The sequence below is a fragment of the Halichoerus grypus genome, chromosome 8 (genome assembly GCF_964656455.1).
Source record: "Halichoerus grypus chromosome 8, mHalGry1.hap1.1, whole genome shotgun sequence".
NCBI classification, from domain to species: Eukaryota; Metazoa; Chordata; class Mammalia; order Carnivora; family Phocidae; genus Halichoerus; species Halichoerus grypus.
Window position 1 is genome coordinate 63,519,382 of NC_135719.1, and position 21,156 is coordinate 63,540,537.

Sequence of the window (21,156 nt, forward strand, 5' to 3'; positions counted from 1 at the left end):
TATTTTATAATGTATCTATTCTGCATTTTAACATTTAGAATTTTTAGACTCCTTGGCCCATTTTCAAATGGAAAGGTGGGTGCTGGTAGGGGTGAGATAGTAACACATGAGTAGAAGGAAATTTTCATGCTGAAAGAAAGCATAAGATTTGATGTTACATAGACTTGGATTTAAATCCTGACTCTGCCACCTGCTGTGTGATCTTGGACAAGTCCTTTCACCTTTGGGATCATTGGTTTCCCCAACTGTAAAATGGGAGAAAAGAGCACATACTTTATAGAGTTGTGTAGAATTAAATGAAATGGTGTCCACAGTGTCTGTCATATATTAGGCTTTCAATGGCAATGGTGGTTAGTATTATTGCTATTTAGTTGTCAACCCTAGAACATTTAGTTGTTTTGGAATGTGCAAAGGGGAGGTGCAAAGGGTTTTAAGATAACTATGTAAATCATGGAATTGTAGATTGTTTAAGAGAGAAGGAATTTTTAGAGATCTTCCAGTCCAGCCCTCCCATTTTGCCAGCTACTAGACTGGTTCAGAGAAGATTTGCCTTGAGTCACTCCGATGATGGTGAGCGCCAGCTATAGAAACCAGGTCTTCAGATTTCCAGCTTTGTGCTTTATTTCCATACCACCCTGCCTCATTCTTTATTAGTCTTCATTATTTTGCATAGGGCTGAACCCAGTGTCACCCAGAGTGACTCAGATGAGCCACAAGGCATGGAAAAACACTGATAAGTGGCCTTTGAATTCTATTAGAATTCCCTATTTACTAGTTTCTTTGACAAAACCCATGGCCCCAAAGTAGCCTCTGGCCTCCTCCTGCCTCTCATAACCTCTGCAAATAGGATGCTTTTACTGGATGGTCCCAACAAACAAGCTCACTCATTTAAGACTTTCTCCTTTCAAAAATAGGGAGTCCACACCCCAAAACAAAATAAAACAAAACAAATGAGGTTATCATCTTTCCAGAAAGTACACATGGAAAGAAAAATATATTGAGTTTATTTCCTTTGATAGCTAGCATTGATTGCATACTTAATACATGCCAGGGACCCTTTATGCACTATATTATCTTTATACTCTTTTTCCTCCCAATTTAAAAAATTGTGGTAAAATATTCATAACATAAAATTTTAACCATTTTAATCATTTTTAGGTGTACAGCTCAGTGATACTACATACATTCACATCATTGAGCAACCATCGCCCCTATCCATCCCCATAACCCTTCATCTTGTAAAACTGAAACTCTATACACATTAAACAATGACTTCCCAGTCCCCCATTTCTCCAGCCCTGACAACCACCATTCTACTTTCTGTCTCTATGAATTTGACTACTCTAAGTACCTCATCTGAGTGGAATCATACAGTATTTGTCTTTTTGTGACTGGATTATTTCACTTCATATAATGTCCTCAAGATGCATCCGTGCTTAGCATGTGTCAGAATTTCCTCCCGTGCTCATTTCAGCAGCACATGTACTAAATTGGGATGATACAGAGAAGATTAGCATGGCCCCTGGGCAAGGATAACATGCAAATTTGTGAAGTGTTCCATACTTTTGTAGCTGGGTGGTGAGCGTTAAAGAGGGCACTTGAAGTAATGAGCACTGAGTGTGGTACAGAACTGATAAGTCACTAAATTCTACCTCTGAAACTCATAATACAGTATATGTTAATTAAATTGAATTTAAATTAAAAAAAAAGACTTTCCTCCCTCTTTAAGGCTGAATAATATTCCATTGTATGTATGTAACACATTTTGCTTATCCATTCATCTGCTGATGGATACTTGGGTTGTTTCCATGTTTTAGCTATTGTGAATAATGCTGCTATAAATATGGATATACAACTATCTATTCAAGTCCCTGCTTTCAGTTCTTTGGGGTATATAACAAGTGGTAGAATTGCTGGATCACATGGCAATACTGTTTTTGATTTTTTGGGGAACTGGGAACTGCTATACTCTTTTCCGTAGTGGTTGTACTATTGTACATTCCTACCAATAGTGCACAGGATTTCTATTTCTCCACGTCCTTTCCAACACTGGTTATTTTCTAGTGTTGTTGCTGTTTCTGCTTTTGTTTTTCACTAGTTACAGTTCTATCTAGATTTTCTATTTCTTCATGACTAAGTCTTGGTAGGTTTAATATTTCTAAGAATTTGTCTATTTTATCTAGGTAATCCAGTTTGGTAATGTGCAATTGTTCATAGCACTCTCTTATAATCCTTTTTGTTTCTGTTGAACTGCTAGTTACATCCTACCCCACTTTTGTTCCTGATTTTAGTGATTTGAATCTTATTTCTTTTTTTCTTAGTTCATCTAGCTAAAGCTTGGCCAATTTTGTTGATCTTTTTGAAGAACTTACTTTTGGTTTCATTGATTTTGTCTATTGTTTTTCTAGTCTCTGTGTCACTGATCTCTGCTCTAATTTTTATTATTTCCTTCCTTCTACTAGCTTTGGGTTTAATTTGTTCTTTCTTTTGAATTCCTTAAATTGTAAAGCTAGGTTCTTGATTTGAGAGCTTTCTTCTTTTTTAATGTATGTGTTTATAGTTATAAATTCCTCCCTTAGCACCACTTTCACTGTGTCCCATATGTTTGGTATGTGTGTTTTTCATACTTTTTTTAATGATCACAAAAAAACCTAGACACAAATTCTTTCTTTTTTTAGACTTCTGGTATTCAAAGGGCCTGGAGAGTTCAGCTAGCCCAAACTCTCATAGGAATTACTTTTATATAAAGCAGACCCCTACTCCCAATACTTGGGGAGAAGGGAATGTACCAGAAAAGTTCTGAGGGCTCAGATTTCACTACTTACTAAAAAAATTTGCTGCATTCCATTTTTTAAAACTTTTCATTAAAAAAAAAAAGAGGGATTCCATCTCATTTGTTTTGTGTAAAGTAAAATAGAGAGGAAGAACATGTGTTTTGACCCATTTTTAACACTTAAAAAGACTAATATTATTCTGTAACAAAATCCTTAACTTAGAGTGTTGTTTTGCTATTTTTAAAGCCTCCAGTTAAGTTCCTATCTACAGTCCTTGGCAAAAGTAATCTTCAGTTTTCGGGAATGAATATTAAACTGACCATCTCAACATGCAGCCTCACATTGATGAATATTGACAACCAACAGGTAAGATCATGAATGTCATTTATAGTTTAACATATGTATTTTTCTAGAAAAGTCTGGGCATAATAAAGAAAGTAAAGTTTCAGAGTGTGCCTTAAATTTAATAAGGCACAAGGGAAAAAAATCTGCCAAGGATTTATGCATAACAATAATTAGAACAACAGTATCATTAACCCGTCACTGGCATTTAACTGCTTGCATACTTGCCTCTACCTAATTGGCTTTGTAATAGGGACTAAGGTGCAAATAACATTGTAAAGACCATTTGGCAAATCAAATTCTTGAGTCGGGTGTTTATTACTTTCCACCAGTGCTCCCCAAAGAGAAAGCAATTCCATTTTCAGAACTAACAGACTGTGTGTTGGATGGATGGTACAAATGAAGGACAGAGAGGAAGGGTGATGTTTGGGCGAATAGTCTAGCAGACTGAAATTTAAGCATAAAACATTTTCTTCCAACTTTTAAGGTTGAAATGCTGTGTAAAACGTTATTACATAAACACAGTTTTTTTTCTTCTTTGATGATTTATGATACCATGGTATGCCTGAGTTCTCATTGTGAACCTTATTTCTCAAAGAACAGCGTCACTGAAGCAAATATAGAAGATAAATAGGCACTGGACTAAATGTGTACCTTCAACTAGGGCACTGTTTGACTTGCTTTCTTATTTTTTAAGCTAAATTCCATATATCAGGTTATTTATGTGTGTTAGAGTTTAATTCTTCTTGGTCTAGTATGTTGTGATTCGAGGTTCTTAACATTTAAGGTTTTACTCTATGGAGTACTGTTGATCAGGGACTCATGGAAGGTTGAATGTGTAGTTGGCTGTGATAAAACACCAGGGGGCTTGGAGGTCACATGTAGGTTGAAATCCTGGCTCTGCCACTAACAAACAAGTTACTCTATCACTCAATTTTCCCATTAGTGAAATGACATTATAGTACCTATTCACAGAGTTTCTGAAAGGATGGATTTAGCAATAGTATGTAGCATTGGGTTATTTAGAGGATTAAGTAAGATCATCAATGTAAATCACTTAGCACAGTGTAGTACCTATTATTATTTACTCAAACATTTTTCCTATTTCCTTGAGACATTTTCATAAACTCAGTGCTTAACAGGGAAAGCATATTTTAAAACATAAAATTATAAAATTTTCAGTAACATATAAATACAGTTATATACATTTTTGACTCCAGTGTTTTTGCCAAAAAAATTCACTTGCAGTTTTGAGGGCTGCTTTGTTAGTTCTAAGTTCAAAAGCAGAGTAAAATATATTGCTTCACAGTAGTATAAAACTCCATAGGGGAAAATGCTTAATATGAAATAGTTCAAAATAAATTCCTGTCTAGCTGGGTCCTGATTGGTTGTCCAAGAGAGGGGATACCATTGGTATGACGACAGCAGGACGTTTGAGGCTGTGCTTGGAAGGGAAAACAATCAGTCTTTCAGATGCTTTGCCCATAAGACGTTTGTAAATGTAAAATTTATTTTTAGTTTTCACCCATGTGTATGGTACCAAGGGTGCTTATTGCCTTGCGCTGTGAGATCTCATTGAGTATAGAAGCACTTGCATTATCTCAGAATTTTGTAGGGGAGGAAGAGTAAGCAAATCTACAGCCATCATGGTGACGGCCTTATGTGCAGAATATAACTAGCATTTTAAAAAAATGGTTCTTTCTATGGGGTGACTGGAAGGAATGGGGAATTTAGGAAGAATAGGGTTGTGGTATGTGTGGTAGGGGCATAGTTTATTCTCATTGCTTTCTCTTCTACTACAATTTTTCTGGGCTACTGCAATTAGAGGGGGTATTGTCACATGCCCTTCATCTTTCTGGCAGAAAGAAGTAGGGACAGTGGGCATGGGTGGCTTCCACTACCAGTAGTTATAGCAATGAGTGCCTCTGGAAGTGAGACATCTTTTCTGCACTGGTGGCATGGTTATGTGTTCAGCCCACTGGTGGAGTGAGGACCAAAGTTAGGATCTCATTGACCTCACACCCAGGTGCTGATTTTTAAAAATAATTTTGAACCATTCTGCAGGCCTATGGGGAATGGTTTGGTAGTGGTGGCGATGCGGTGGGGGTGGGGGTGGGAGTGGCATAAAAAAGATGTGCAACTGCATCTGCTTCACTCAAGAAGCTTTATAAATCCCATCAAAAGGGCAAGTAAAATGTTCAAGGGAGGAAGGCAGCAGAGAAGCGAGCTTATAGTTGTACATGAGAGAATGATTTACTAATTAAATTCTCCTTAAAGAAAGCTACCCTTTGAAGTTCTAAGATAAATACCAAGAAATAGTAATGCCTCCCTTCCCCACCCCCCAACTTCTAAGATATACTTTGGACTGAAAACATAAACAGGTTCAAGTTTGTAGATGCATTCATAGATGACAGAGTATTTATGGGTCACGCGGTTCACATTCATCTTCAGCCACTGAGAACGACTTCAGGATTATAAGCATTCACTCCCAGAAAATGTCTCAGAGGCAGAAAATAAAATTATATTAAACATGTAATGCTTGCAATTTTTAAAACTTACCATATTTTGGGGTGGAAAATACATTTTGGAAAAGCAAGTTTTAGGGATTTTTGTATATTTTAAAAATTCAAGCAACAGACTTGCTTTACATACTTTAATATGTTAGGGACTTAAGCAAAAATGTCAGGCTCAAGAGCTCCCACTCCCACTATTCTTTACTCGTATCTACAATCCTACCACCAACTCTAACAGCTAGTGAGATGATACTGAGAAGGAAAATAGAGATAAAGAAGGTAAAATAGGCAGAAAATGGAGACATCCTTTAGTCTCCATGAAGACAGGCCAGGCAGGTAGTGCTTACTGTCCAGGGACAAGGAAAACAGTGGTGCAAGCATAATGATACATGGTGAGTGCCACCTGGCCTCCATGTTGGGGAGACAACACTGGGAAACATGGCAGTACAATACCTTCCCTACGTAAAGGGATATTGGATGCTTTTCCCACATGACTATAGGTCAAGGGCTGCCAGATCTTCAACTTTTGGGGAAAAAAAAAAAAGATGGAAATCTGGGAGTTTTGCTGCACTCTCTCGGTTATGAGATGTTGGTCTTTAAAGAATTGAAATTTGAAGCATGAGACAAACAAAATAGATCTGTGTCCTTAGGGCAGCCAATGTAGGACAATCTATGCAAAAATTTATTATACGCATAGATCCAGAAAACTACACCCCCATCACCCTACGTACTCACAAGGTTTTTAAAATTCCCTCTCCCCATTCCATATCCCCACCCTCGCCCCTGTTCACAAAATAAGGACCAGAATCTCTCTAGAACTCCTTTCTTTAGTTCCCATTAACCCAGATTTGAACCAGGTAGGCTGGTTCCAATATGTGTTAACTTTAACCTTTAAAACAAGTGATTTTATGCTTTTAAAAGGGGTGTTAAAATGCTACCATTTTCTATCTTCAGTAAATACAAACAAGCATTAATTTCAGTAATCTCTCAGTTTACTATCCATTTTCCCAAGACCAATGAACCAACCATCAGGAGGGGTGCATTGTGGAGTCCAGGTCTTTCTCCCCAACATGAGCCTTCCAACCCAACAGGGAGTCATTTTCTTTTCCTCTCCTCTTGCTCCCTACTCAGTCCCAGAGAGGAACCTAATCACGCTTCCTGGTTTGAAGACCAGTTTTTTTCTATTTCCTGATGTTTATCTGGAGGTACATGCAACTGGTTAGTTACCTGTGCCCTGGCGTCCTACACCCCACCCCCAAATTCAGTTAATTCACATCATACAATTATCTATGCAGACTCATCTAGCTGCAACTAAGAGCTGTTTGAAAATGCAATGAAAGTGAGGCATGGGAGAGGTTAAGTGCTAACATCTCACCTCCTATTATTTCCCTATCTATCCTATAACTTACCAAGCTAGTATTTAAATAATTATCACCCTCGTCTGTCCTCTACTTTACAGAAAAGAACCCCCCTCCTTAAACTAAAAGACAAGATCACTGTAACATAAATAAGGCTGAGTTGTGATGTATTGGATGTGTCCTTTACTGCCATAACGAGCAGATGGTACCTTTTTATTGATCAGACTACTGAACACTGTTTTACTGGGCACAGCTTACTGACATTATTCTTATACAATTTCAGAACCTTAATAACCACAGCAAAATGCTAATAGGACAGCTTTTCTCAGCTGGCAAATCCTTTTATAGGAATTTGCCAAGTTTAATATCCACAAGTTAATTTATAAATCAGTTATTTGAAGCTGGAGCACTTTCCCTTATAGTGGTTAAATTTAAATCATAAAGTGGTTTCAATAATAAAATAAAATAGCACAATACAATAAAAAGTAGTGTTTAAAGTATGTGAACAATACTATTGGCCAAACAAAATACACGGAACAAGAAATTTTATTATCTTGAATGCTGGTGCATAACCAATAACAAGCTTAATTAGAGGAGGACACAAAGAGGGAAACTTCAGATACTGAGGTGGATTTCTGGACAGGTTTAAAACTTTTAAAGGTTGAGGGCATAATTGTTCAGTCTTTTTTTAGATGTAGGGCTTTCTTTTTACTTGACATGTTCACTAAAACAGTTCTTATGCTATGAAGTTCAACCAAAGTCTTTCACCTGTAAAGTTAAATGAAAAACACAAAGCGAGTAAAACAATTTCTCTATTATGTAAGAGTATTAGAAATAGTTTGTTTTGTTCTTTCACATACATTTTAATGTCTAAATTTGAAATTTTATTATGGATGTCTTAATTTTTGAGTTTTAAAAATGGTAAGAACGAATTTCCTTGAATTACAGATCATAGTATCTTTATAAATGATCAAGATACATGTACAAAGTTTCAGATGCTCTTGAAAACACATTTTGAGATACAGCACACATGATACGTATTTCTTTTTGGGTTTGCTTCATACCCAATTTATTTTACACGAAAAATTTAGCCTTTGATCACTGGCTTGGACAGACCACAAAGTGGAATCTTCAGAGTTCTCTCAGTAGGCTTTCAGTCCCAATGATTCAGACATATTGAGTCCTAAATTGGATGTATTAGTTACATTTTCTCATGTAATTAATATCACTGGGGTCTTGTACTGGTAGTTTGTCTTGGTCGTAACTTATTCTTGCAAAACCATCCCTTACAGTGAAATGTGAAAGGTATTTTCTCCAATGCAAGGAAAATAATCTGGATCAATAACAAAGTCAAAGCCACAGGTGTTTCAGGAACATTCTTGAAAACAGATTTCCACAGTCCTAAGATGGGTTTTCTTCTTCCTTAACAATTCTTTTTCATAACTGTGCAGTCACTGCCCTATTCTATTCTGCAAAACAACAACACAAAAAAAAAAATTTTTTTTTTTTGAGGATCAAGTTTTTCATTGGCACGGTACGATCTGGATCTGGAATGAACCCAAAAGACAGTGGGAATGTTGGGTCTCTCCTCAAGTAGTTTCCTCCTCTTTTAACAGCACGTAATTACTCCCTATCAATAATCTCATCACAGCCGAGTTCTTCGGTCAGGCGATTGACAACCATAAGTGAAAAAAGCTCTTCGATAAAAGCCAACTGATCAAACGGGGTCTTCTCATAATGCATTTGAAACCCGCCATCCAGGGCTGCTTCCCTAGCTCTGGATGTTCTCAGAAACATCTTGTTGGCTTCTTCAAGGGCCGCTGATACTCTGTAGCCTGCACCACTCAGCTGCTCCTCTTCCGGATAATCATAGTCGTCCTCCCAGTCATCAAATTCCTCGCCCTCGTCCTCGCTCTCGAAGTCAGGGCCCGCGAGCTGGCCTGGCTGCTCCCCAGGGCTGGGCCGGTTAGCAAGGCCTCGCTCCCCCTGCGGCTCCGCCATTGGCTGGGCCGCCTCCTCCTCCATTGGGCCTTCCTCCTCGAGCTGTGGCGGGGCCCCGTTGCGGGAGGGGTTCGGGGATGGCTCCCGGCTCCCGCTGCCTACCTCCATCTGCGGAAGGTCACCCTCGCCAGGCATCACATCCATCTGCAGATCATTGCTCTCTTCATACAGCTCGGACAGCTCGTTCATTTCCGACATTGTACACGCAGCTCCACCTCTCGCAAGGCGTTTTTGCAAAATCGGAGCTACGCGGACAAGCTGTTCTGCGCGTGCGCAAACGCCGTGCGCTTGCGTGACCCTGTGCGTTTGCGCGACCCCCAGACACCGCCTCCCGTTTGGCGTGCCCCTCGGCGGGGGCTGCTCACTGTTCCGCGGGGAATGGTGGTCCAGCTTTCGATCCGTTCAAACTCCCTAGCTAGACACTCTGCCTATAAGGGAGTTACTTAATCTCCCCTTTCTTAACCGTTCCGCTGCTTATGATGCTGTAAACTTGAAAATACGTTACGTGGCCTTTGTAACAACGTTTAATCCTCCTCCCCCTGCTCCTTACCCCTTCTGCTCTCTCCAGCTCCTCTTCCTCCCACCCCAGGCAAAATCGCTTCTGCTCCAAGGTTTTAACCCCCTTTCATCTGTACGATTAGGACTTCTAAATCCACACCTTCAAATCACACAGTGTTCCCAACCACCGATCAAAATACTGAGAACTGATCCATTCAGCTCTTCTTCTGTTTTCCCCATTTAAAAAAAAAGTTAAATTCACAAACATATTATCTATCTCCTTAAAAACACATGTGCTGAAGAAGTACTTGGTTCCATTTATTTTCGCAGGAGGTAACTTCCCATTGTCATCAATTTGGTGTGTATTCTTTAAATCTTTTTCCTTTGCATTTATATGGATCTTTACGTCCTCGTGGAAAAATCTTAATTTTGTGTGTGGGCTTTTTGTTTTTGTTTTTGTTTTTGCATGCCTTACATAACTTCAATTACAAAACAAAAAGCCCCTCAGCAATGTCTTGAAGATTTAGCTTTATTAGTATACATAGATGAGTCTTTTTTTCCTAGCATTTCATTTGTATAGCTATACTATAGTTGACCTAATTATGCACAAATAATTTCCGATTTTTCGATATTATAAACTATGGTTAAATCACATCCATATGCACCAATGTTTCTCTAGAACAAATAACCTACGAGTGGAAAGGCATAATTGTAGGGTATGCATACTTTAGGGTTTTTTTTAAGATTTTATTTGACAGAGAGAGACACAGCGAGAGAGGGAACACAAGCAGGGGGAGTAGGAGAGGGAGAAGCAGGCTTCCCGCGGAGCATAGAGCCAGATGCGCTGCTCTGTCCCAGGACCCTGGGATCATGACCTGAGCCGAAGGCAGACGCTTAACGACTGAGCCACCCAGGCGCCCCTGCATACTTTAGTTTTAACACACAGTATCAAACTGCTCTCCAAGATTGCTCTCCTCAGCAGTGTTTGAGAATATCCTTGCCACACATGGTTTTGTTGAGCAATTTTATCAATTTAATGATATCTTGTTTTATTTTCCATAGCCTTGATTTCTTGGAGATTGAGTATTTTTCAATATGTTTATTGAAATTTGTGTTACTTAAGAAAATTAACTGGTCTTATTTTTGGTTTATTTCTTTTTGTTATTGATTTGTAGGAATTTCTTATAAACTATATGAGTACTTTGTTTTACATGTTGCAAATATATGCTCCCTGCCTGTTGTTATTTGTCTCGTTTCACGGGTCTTTTTTTTATACAAAAGTTTTAAAATGAGTTTTCCTGTAATCAAATTGAAGGGTTTTTTTCTATGTCTTTTTCTTTCTATTAAGATGGATTCTCCTACTTCACAGATCACAAGCATAACTTTTTATTTGTCTTCTAATATTTGAATAGATCTTTTATGGATAAAACATTTATATAAATACTATGAGGACAGGATTTGTTTATATATTTTTTACATGTATCCAGCTAACTCAGCCAACTCCACTAATTTAATCACTGTCCTTTTGTTGGCTGTTTGGTGCCACATTTGTCATAGACTAAAAGACAATGAATGTGTAAGTTTGTTTTTAGACTTTGTATTCAAATGAATTTCTGCCGTTTTATAGTATGTCTTGCTGACAAGGAAAATCTTCTCTCTTTGTTCTTTAAAAAATTGCCTTAGCTCTTTTGCAATTCTCCTTTGTGAATTTTAGAAGTAGCTTGAAATGTTACCCAAATGACATAGGTGGAATTTTTAGTGGAGTTGCGTGGAATTTACAGATTAATTTGGGGGAGAATCGACATCTTTACAATATTGTCTTCTCATCCATAGAAGTGATATATATCTTTTTACTTGTTTGTGTCTTATTTATACCCTTCGATAAAGTTTTCTAAAAAGCCTTACATGATTCATACTAGTTTTATACTTAGGTACTCTTGTAAAATATACCCCTTACCGCAATACAATATCTGATTAGCTATTGCTGGTATGTAGGAATGACAGTTGATCTTTGTATATTGATTTGTTTTTAGTAATCACTTTTCTTTTTTTTAAAGATTTTGTTTATTCATTTTACAGAAAGAGACACAGCGAGAGAGGGAACACAAGCAAGGGGAGTGGGAGAGGGAGAAGCAAGCTTCCTGCAGAGCAGGGAGCCTGATGCGGGACTCGATCCCAGGACCCTGGGATCATGGCCTGAGCCGAAGGCAGACGCTTAACGACTGAGCCACCCAGGCGCCCCATGTTTTTAAGTAATCACTTTTAACTGAAATATAAGTATAGAAATCACAAATATAGAAAAGTGCACAAGTTGTAAGTGTGCAGCTTGGTTATTACAAAATGGATGTATTTGTGTAACCACTACCCAGATCGAGAAACACCATTTGCGGGATCCCAGAAAACCATTTGCTTTCTCTTCCTTTGCCCCACTATCACCATCATCCTGATTTGAAACAGAATAAAATATTTTTGCCTGTTTTTTTCTGAACTTTATAGAAATTAAACCATGCAGTGTATATTCTTTGTGTCTAGCTTCTTTTGCCCAAGAAATATGTTCTTTGCTACATAGTAGTCCATTGTTTGAATATCACAGTGATCATCATTGGGATTGTTTCCAGTTTGGGGCTATTACAAACGGGGCAGTAATTATCTTTCTTGAGAAGATCTTTGGTGCAGTATTTACACAATCCATTGGAATACAGCTAAGAGTAGAATTGCTTGACCATCTTATGTAAGCAGAGTTGTGTATAGATTAGGTTAAACAATTCTGACGATGAGATTAGCCAATTGATGCACAGTTGGTATTTCAATGAACCTTCAAAGCAGTATGACAAATACTTCTCTGTAAATTGGTCATTACACTGTGATTTCCAAACAAGCAAGCCTAAACTCTCAAGTGAAAGAGATCGTCTTCTTGGCTAACTAATGCAGTTCACTGGGATAGTCTACTTCATATTGAAAATCTTAATGTTAGGGCCTTAGTATGCTTTTGGTGGTGAATGACTGAAACCCAATTCAAACTAACTTATATAAAAATTAATAAATAAAATAGAAAAATTCATAAAAAGATAAAGGGGGAAATGTATTGGTTGAAGTGATGGACTAAATATTACCACCAGATTTTTTTTTTTTTTAACTCTCAGCTCTGATATTGTCCAGAGGGAAAGCTTCATTCTTCCATCAGGCTTTTCCCACATGGCAGCAAAAGATGGTTCCCAGAAGCTTTGGACTTAAACTAAGGCCCTTAATGGCAGAGAGAGGTGCATTCTTTCCTATTATCCATTTCAGTTCCTCTCCATGATATTGATTGGCTTTGCTTTATCCAGAGGGTAAAGCCCATTCTGATGGGCTAGGCCTGGATCCCATGTCCAGCCATAAGGAGAGGGGCAGAGATACGGGCATGTCAAACCTACTTGAACCTCATGAGATTATTACAGAATGGGGATGGAGTAGCTTCCAAAGGGATGCTGAGCAGGCAAAAACAAAACATACAACTGTATGTCCGTTACTGTTAGATTGTATGTAACTAGGCATAATTAATTTGTAGCATCATCCATGTTTAATCTGTTTATGTTTTACAGATTATTGCAAATCATCATATGCAGTCTATTTCATTTGCCTCTGGAGGGGATCCTGTAAGTATGGACTCATGAAAGCTCTTTTTATAAGAGTTAAAAGAACTTCCATGTAAAGCATGTTAGCCACCACATAACTTTTCCAGTGTTTTATTACAATTTGTGAGTAGCTATGTACAATCAAAGATTTGGCTTTGACAAAATATTTTCTGTTACTGATTTTTAAAATGTTTGGATTAGTGGATGAGCTAATAATATTCCATTGTGTTGTGAGTCATGGAGTTATCATCTGAGATTCTTCTTGTAAGTAACATCTAAGTCATGAAAAACAAATATGTCGTACATGTGTTGCCAGTCACCCCTCAGCATTCTTAACAACACAGAGTTCCAGGCAGATACTTTTAAGCAATGGATTTGGCATATGAGGGGAAGCCTAGTTGCCATTCCGGCTGTCAGCCAGGGCCACAAAGTCTCATCTAAAATGAGCAACCAGGTTTGCAGAAGCTCGTGGAGGGGGAAAGCTTAGCTAGCAGGAGAGAACTGCAGTTCCTTCCTCCCTAGAGGCCACAGGGTCCTCATTCCCCATGAATTGTGGGAGACTGAGCAAGTGGTCGCTCTCCAAGCCTACTTTACAGAGTGGAGGGTCATTCCCTGACTCCCTACTCCATACTTCTGAACCAGAGCTGAAGGAGGGAGGCATTGAAGTTAGGAAGCCTGGGACTCACCAAGAAACAGATCTGTTTAAACTGAGGGGGTAGAAAGAGGATTTTGCTGCTCCATGATATTGGGACATTTTTCTTCTCCCTGCAAACATACAGAAGCTAGAAGAGGACTGAGTTTGATTTTCGTAAGGATTGAACATCAGTAAGGTCAAGAAAACATACAGGGAGCAAATGGAGACCTTGTTCTTCCTGACAATGTATTACCTTCTTTTCTGTTGAGCATTTAATATTAAAGATTGTATCCTTCAAAATGGGGGAATAAAATCCAGTATAATACTTGTTGTTTTTTTTCTATCCACCACATTTAGTTTCTCACTTCCAATTGAGGAATCAAATGGAGGGTCATAAATGATAAGACATATAATTCAGAAATCTAAGAGAGGTATGGAACAGTAGTAAAAACTAGATCTGGCAGGTGATGTCACTGCAAAGTTTTGACCTCTATGCTAAATATTTAAAAGGAAAACTTATTGTCTATCCTAAAAGGAAGTGAAGTTCTGAAGTTACTCTGTTGTAATCATTGCTTCCCTTACTGGCATCTAAAGTAAGCGACTTTCTTCACTTGGTTGTTGGTGTAACTTTTTCGTGTGTGAAATATATAGTTAAATGCTATTTAAATTACCCTATTCTTTAAAAATTTCAGTAATTACTTGTGTCCACATTGGCTACCAGTGACTCAAAATGTTCAAGCATGTCAAACCTAAATTTCCTGTCTTCAGAACTTATTTGAAGCATATGGAAGAAAAGTCCTATTTATAGGACTTCAAATCATTGGGGTGTTTTTTTTTCTTTTATTAATGGACACTTAATTTTCCCTTTAGGCTTCTCTATTTTCTCATCTTTAATTTTGGGTATAGTTATTTTCAAATGAATAGATTAGTTCCATGGTCCTACCATTTAATTAATATGTAAACCAAATTTTAAGAGCTCTACCTCTTCCCCAAGAGATTCCACAGATGGCCGATTGTGGATTCATTAGCAAACGGGGCATGCAAGGTGCCTAGCACATAGCAGTGGCAGCTTGGACCCAGTACTGAACCTGAACTCCCATCCAGCCAGCTTCGTAATCTGGCCTCACCGTGGTAACAAAGCAGAGAGGGTTGACTGAATCCAGCCTGAAAAGGCCAGCGTTGTCTCTTCTCTTCCTAACGTTATAGCTCAGTCATCCATAAAGGAACTCAAATACTTTCCTTTAGTTATGTAATGAGTTCTATAAGCTAAGGGTTAAAAATAATTATATGTGTTTGCCCTAAATTTCCCTTTGAACTTTCAAGGGTTGCTGTCATTTTAGCATTGGTATGCAAATCATTGTTTACCCTAGGCAAGCCCGCATGATGTCTATCACAGTTCTCCTGAATGCTAATTCTTTGTAGATCATCTTCACATGCCTTTAGTTTTTTAATACTTTCAACCCACCAAAGCACTGCCCTTACCAAAAACAAATGGTAAAGAATTTGTAGTGCTGTGGGGAAATTTGAGTGGGACCCCTGTGCTTTCTGCAACTGGGGCAAAAAGCCTGCTATTCAAATTTAAAACAGAAAACTGGAGTGACCTCAAGCATTGGCATTCAGGGTCCTCTAGGTGAAGTGCCAGGTTTTGGAGTCAGGGAGACTTGACTTACTTAACCTCTCCTGGCTTCGGGGGGTCCTCATCTATAAAATGGGGAATGAGCACCCTTGCCTCACAGCCTAGTAAGGAGGAAGTGAAGTGATGCACGTAAGCTGCTAGTGCTGTGCCTGGCACCGCGTGATGGGAGAGAGCTATCACCCCTGTTGCTAGCACATGGCCATAGCTTTGTTTAGGACACTCCCTGAGATCATTTAGAACTTCACAGCTACCTGGGTGCAAGATGCTAAAAGTCTCCATGGCCCAATGTAGTACCTTTCTTTCAACCAGATTTCCTCCCAAGTTTAAGAAATATTGGCTGTTCTTCCTTACCTCTTGACCTTTGCTCACCCTTACCTTTACTCTCTTCTCGAAGACATTTACTTGTCTTCCTCCTGTCAGCCCTGAAGACAGTTCTTGGTAATGCTTCTGTATGTCTGTATACTTTCTCCTTTTCAAAAATGCATTCCAAGTATGTCACAAATATATGTTCTTACATTTTTTTCCCATCATTTGTGCCTTGCTTTTAACATTCTTTAGATTCTCCCAGAAATTTACAGTTACAGAATTTTAGAACTCTAAGACCGCTGGAGACTGTTTGGAGGACAAGGTCCCACAACCTCTTTCCCACCATCTAATGCACCAGACAGTGTTGCTGGCGTCCTCCCATCTCTTCGACTTTATAAATAGCAGCCAAGCCCCCAGCACTTGTGGCTTTGCTTCTAAATTCATATAAAATAAAGCTCATAGATGTGACCTTATTTATTTACAAGATATTTCAAACCTTTTATCTGTTAGCATAAGATAAGTTTATTTAGGTGTTTGTTATTTTTTAAAATAACTGAAGACAAGTTATGCTGACCCTGAAATCTGCTTCCTGCGTGTTTCACTGTGGGTTATTAAGTGATTGTCCTTGAGGGTATTATACCCGGGCTTTTATTTCCTGCCAGTTGATTGCATCTTCCCTCTGGAGAGTCATACTTCTAATCTGCAAATGGCATTGTGTGTATGTTTTTTTTCCCTGAGAACTGAGATAACAAAAAGCATCTTTAATTATTAAAATCTTATCACTCATCAGTTTACTGTTTCAATAAAAGTCAGAATTACCAAGTGGCTTTTTGTTTGTTTTTACAAAGTCAGCCACACATCTTTTTGAACTCCTTAGATTTTTCATGGGCTCTCTTTTTCAAAAATGATTTTTCCTTTCTAGATATTGATCAAATAAATGCTTTGTATTTTTGCTTTGTTATTTTTTAAGTTAACTCGCACTGCACACAAGCAAGCTAACAACCACAAAGTCCAATGTGTCTCTGTAATTGACTTATTTTCTGACATAGATGGTGTCTCTTTGGACAACTGGGAAATCATGGCACCACCTCCTAGTTTATGACTCCTTTGTGGTGGCATAACCCCTGGTATTTCACCTTTCAACACAGGAGACAGTCACAGTCCCTAACCATTTTTTAAGAATGTATGTCCTAACATATTCCCTATGTAGATTCTTTTTTATTCTCAGTAAATAAGTATCACTAAATCTGCCTCTAAATTTTTAATTTTCAACTTCTCTCTCCAAGGGGCAGAGGATGTGGACTCCACAATGGCTGAACTACACAGTGTGTATTTATATTCCCTCCTAGGATGCTTTTCTTTTCTCTTTAAGTAGAAACATTTGTATGTAAGTCCTTACCTCAGTATCATGTCCTAAATGTACTCTTATCTTTCAACAGTATAATCCATTCATTTTAAATGCAATCATTTTCCCTTTTTTATAGGATACTACAGACTACGTCGCCTATGTAGCTAAAGATCCAGTTAATCAACGAGGTATGGAAAGCAACTTCTAGATTTTCTTAAGCGCTGGTATATAGCACCTTTAGAAAGTAACAAGCAGTTCTTTTCAATAGACAGAGTGATGAGGATCACTAGAGTGCTATATTGGGTTCTAGAAATATTATGTGAATTTGAGTTGGAAATAAATAGCCCTGCTAGCAGAACAAAGTAGAAAAAAATATATAGTTGGGATTTAAGTCCCAGGCATTTGAGGGATCCTTATACCCAAAGGCTTATTATCTATTTGTATAATCAAAAGAAAAGCTGTTTTGGTTATGATAGAAGGGACTGGCTGCCACACCCCCAATGAATGAATGAATGAATTACACAGAAGACCCAAGCCAGTGAGATTATTGGTCTCAGCAAGTGTGTGTGTGTGTGTGTGTGTGTGTGCGCGCGCATGCACACACATGCACATGAGTGTATGTGTGTTGAGCCTGTGCATTTGTTATTCAAAGAGTCTGGCATGTCACTGAGTGTTTGGCTTCTTCTCATTTTTGGATCTCAGCTTAAATGTCTCTTCTTCAGAGAGATCTTCTTTGACTGATAGCACTTCCTATCTCTAGTAGCATAACCCACCCTGCTGCATCATAATACTTTATTTCTCTTCTTATTAACACTTAGCCCACATTTTTGTTATTTTATTTACTCATTTGTTGATGTGTTTCATGTCTGTCCTTCCTACGGAAAGCTCCATGAGGGCAGGAACCTATCTACCTCATTTACTGCTGTTTCCAAAGCACTCATCAAAAGGCCAGACACATAGGTGTTGCAACAAAAATAACTATATTTGTTGAGTGAATGGAAGAGTTAAGTTGATTGGATTTCTCATCCCAGGATTTAGCAAGTTCGCCTAAGTAAACTCATCTCCCGGTGGAGCTTTGGGATAAGGGCCTGAAATTTCTTAAGTCATTGGACCTCTTTAGACAGACGTGGTTAGTGTTGCTTCTCATCCCTGATTCTGGAACATTCAACTCCTCTTAAGGATGAGTCTTAGGTTGCTTCTTCTCCTCAACTTGAACCTATTAGGGCAGCATCTTGTGCCACCCCAAGGATAGAGTTTGCTCCAACACATTTATTAAGTACACGTGAAGTAGAATTTGGAAATTCAAAGAGTTATAAAACAAAGAGGTGAAAGTGTACCTGGCATGCTGGGGGTAAATAAATAGAACATATTTACTAGAATGCAGATTGGGTATGGAGGAAAAAATGTCTAAAAGACATCTAGAGGGCAGATAGGATAGAGCTGATAAGTAGGGACTGAATCTTCGAATAACTGGGTGGAAAATGCTGTTTACAAAGCAGAGCTTCAGGAAGATTTATTTGGGAATAGGATGGATTCAGAGAGAAACTTAAGGCAGGGAGATCTGTTTGGAAGCTATTATGATAGTCAAAAAGGAAATGATGAGGACCAGCTGCTAACACAGGACCTGGCACGTAGTAGATGCTTAGCAAATGCTTGCCAAAAGAACATGGCTCGATGAAATGGAAAAGCAGAAACAGGTGGCAAGAATTAAGCAATACTCCATTGAAACTGACTCACTGTAAACCATATAATGAAGAATGGATAACCATCAAAGATGAGTAGGAGAGACAGAAACTAGTGAAGGGGAATGGGGGTGTAGGAATGGAACACAACAGAAGATACCAGAAAAGAGCAGCCTCTTTTAATTAAGCCTGAGTTTCCCGAAAGAATCACTGCATGCTCTTTTAGGGAAGGGCTCTGAACAAAAAGCCTTTTCTCTTAACCTGAAAGGACAGGGTGAAAGGAAGAACAAGTAGATCGGGAAGTCTAGATGTTGAGTAACTTTGCCATCAGTCACTGAATAGCTCAGGCCTGTCATTGCTCTTCCATGAATGGTGGTGAGGCATTCACAGACTGATGCTAGTTGCTTGCTTGCTTCTCTAGGGGAATGGGTCTACCTAGAAGATAGATGATTTAGAAGCATAGGGTAATTTTCTGGGTGCGACTCTTGGTTTAGGCTCAGGTCATGATCTCAGGGGTGTGAGATCAAGCCCCTTGGCTGGCTCCGTGCTCAGTGGGGAGTCGGCTTGAGGTTTCTCTCTCTCCCTCTGCTTCTGTCCCTCCCCCTGTGCACTCCCTCTAAAATAAATACATCTTAAAAAAAAGAAACAGGGTAATTTTTTTTTTGGATTAAAAAGTTGTCATCTCCTCCTCCTTATTGCTCCTTTTCCGGTCTCCTCCTTCCCTTTCTTATTTATCTTGGTCGTAGAAACTTCTGTGAGAAGCCACTCCCTTGTCAGCATAGCCCCTGCTTGCACACCCCTCCAGAGTCAAATCCCTTCTCCTCACCGGAGCCCCTGGACTTTAATTTGTGCCCAGAGGTGCCAACACGGCTTTCAAGCCCACACATAATTATGAATTACATACTAATATAAAAGGGGCTGAGCTAATCATTGTGGCAGAAAAACAATTCCTGGCCAGCTTGGACCCCTCATTTAGTGGGAGAGAGAAACATGGTGTGTTGGAGGTGTATGGAGAAGGAGGGGGGCCTGGACAACAGCGTGTGGGACACAGCAGGGGCTCAGTCAGGACTTGTGGGAGAAATGAATCCAGGCCCAGGTGAAAGAGCCCTCTCATGAGAGCTCAGGGCTATGGGTTTGGGTGTGTGAGTGTGTGTGTAAAGGTGGGGTTGCAGAGAAAGGAAGGAATAGAAGTAGGGGAGTCATGGCTGAAAAGCGAGGCCAGAAGCAGAGTGTAGAGGGCTTTGAATGCTGGCCAAAAGGTCACTGGGAGCCACTGAAGATTTTGAGCTTTATAGCAATTATTCTGGCTTCTGCCATTTTATTGAAATTGCAAAATGATAACTTTTCTGGCATTTGTATTTGTGAAAGTGATGCCGGAGGGCAGAAAACAGTCTGGAATTGTAGAGTCCAATTTGGAGGACATCCCATTAGTCCCAGGCAGGAGTGGTACTGTTTAGATTACACTGGGGGAGGAAGGAACCATTTGGACACATCTGTGAACTAATGGAACTTGGCAACACTTTAGATATGAAGGTTGTTGAAGAAATAGAAATCAGATGTTCCTGAGGACTTAATGAGATATTATATACAATGCAAATATCCCAATAGGTGGCTCGTAATAAGTATATAATAAATAGTAGCTATTATTATTATTACCCTGTGTGATATGGATTAGTGTTGCCATTAAGAAAACAGGGATTATTACAAATGGGAAAAAAGACAATCCGCTAGAGAAACGGGGGGAAATCCTACCATTTATTGCATGCTCACCACGTGGCAGGCATTTCATCCTTACATCAACCCTCTGAGATCAGTATTAATTTATTCCTTTATTATAAAAGCAAACACTGGCGTGGAGAAAAGTGAGATTGTTTTCTTAAGCTCAGCCAGCTAATAAGCAAGTGAATCAACTCCCAGGTTCTGAGCATACCTTTACAAAAGAACATTACAAGGCACCAAGAAACATTTAGAAAATTTTACAAGTTTACTAGCTACCTCGTTAGCAATCAAATTATAGTTAGATACCGTATTTCATCTTCAAATTTCAAATATTGAAAAAAGGTAAAATGGGGTTTAAAATAGTAGCTATTTTTAACAATGCCCGTAGGATTGTGGATCCAAACATTTTGGAGAGCAAGTTGACAGTTTGCATCCAAAGACTTAAAAAGGTAAATACTTTTGAACCAGCAATTTAACCTCTAAGGAAATAATTAGGACATGCACAAAGATTAAGCAATAAAGATTATTGTCATATATTATTTATATAATAGAAAAATAGAATTAATTCAATATTTATAAATAACAAATTATGTAAATGAATCCATAGAATGTACTACTATCCAGCAATTTAAAGCTAGTGTAATAGAAGAATAAATAATGACCTGGGGTAAGTGTTGACAGTGTTATTAAGTGCAAAAAGCAGATTGTGAAAACAATGTGCATAATATGAC

At 38.7% G+C, this 21,156-nt stretch overlaps 2 protein-coding genes and 1 non-coding gene across 4 annotated transcripts in view; 2 read left to right on the top strand and 1 right to left on the bottom strand.

Annotated features, from left to right (window-relative positions):
* SHC4 (SHC adaptor protein 4) overlaps positions 1 to 21,156 on the top strand; it is a 129,508-nt gene that overhangs the window by 67,966 nt on the left and 40,386 nt on the right. For both annotated transcript variants that reach the window (XM_036075974.2, XM_078079390.1), the window contains exons 4-6: positions 3,021 to 3,140; positions 13,068 to 13,121; positions 17,161 to 17,212. In XM_036075974.2, the coding sequence (XP_035931867.1) occupies positions 3,021 to 3,140; positions 13,068 to 13,121; positions 17,161 to 17,212 (226 nt within the window). The remainder of the gene's footprint in view (positions 1 to 3,020; positions 3,141 to 13,067; positions 13,122 to 17,160; positions 17,213 to 21,156) is intronic.
* On the top strand, positions 1,462 to 1,567 carry LOC118525322 (U6 spliceosomal RNA). Its single transcript, XR_004912093.1, has one exon. It is a non-coding gene; the product is annotated as a U6 spliceosomal RNA (small nuclear RNA).
* EID1 (EP300 interacting inhibitor of differentiation 1) lies at positions 7,516 to 9,281 on the bottom strand. Its single transcript, XM_036075976.2, has one exon. The coding sequence runs from the start codon at positions 9,184 to 9,186 to the stop codon at positions 8,611 to 8,613; it is 576 nt and encodes a 191-aa protein (XP_035931869.1). The 5' UTR covers positions 9,187 to 9,281; the 3' UTR covers positions 7,516 to 8,610.

Coding starts and splice junctions, on each gene's coding strand:
- EID1 (XM_036075976.2), bottom strand. CDS start 9,186: ATGTCGGAAATGAACGAGCTGTCCGAGCTGTATGAAGAGAGCAATGAT.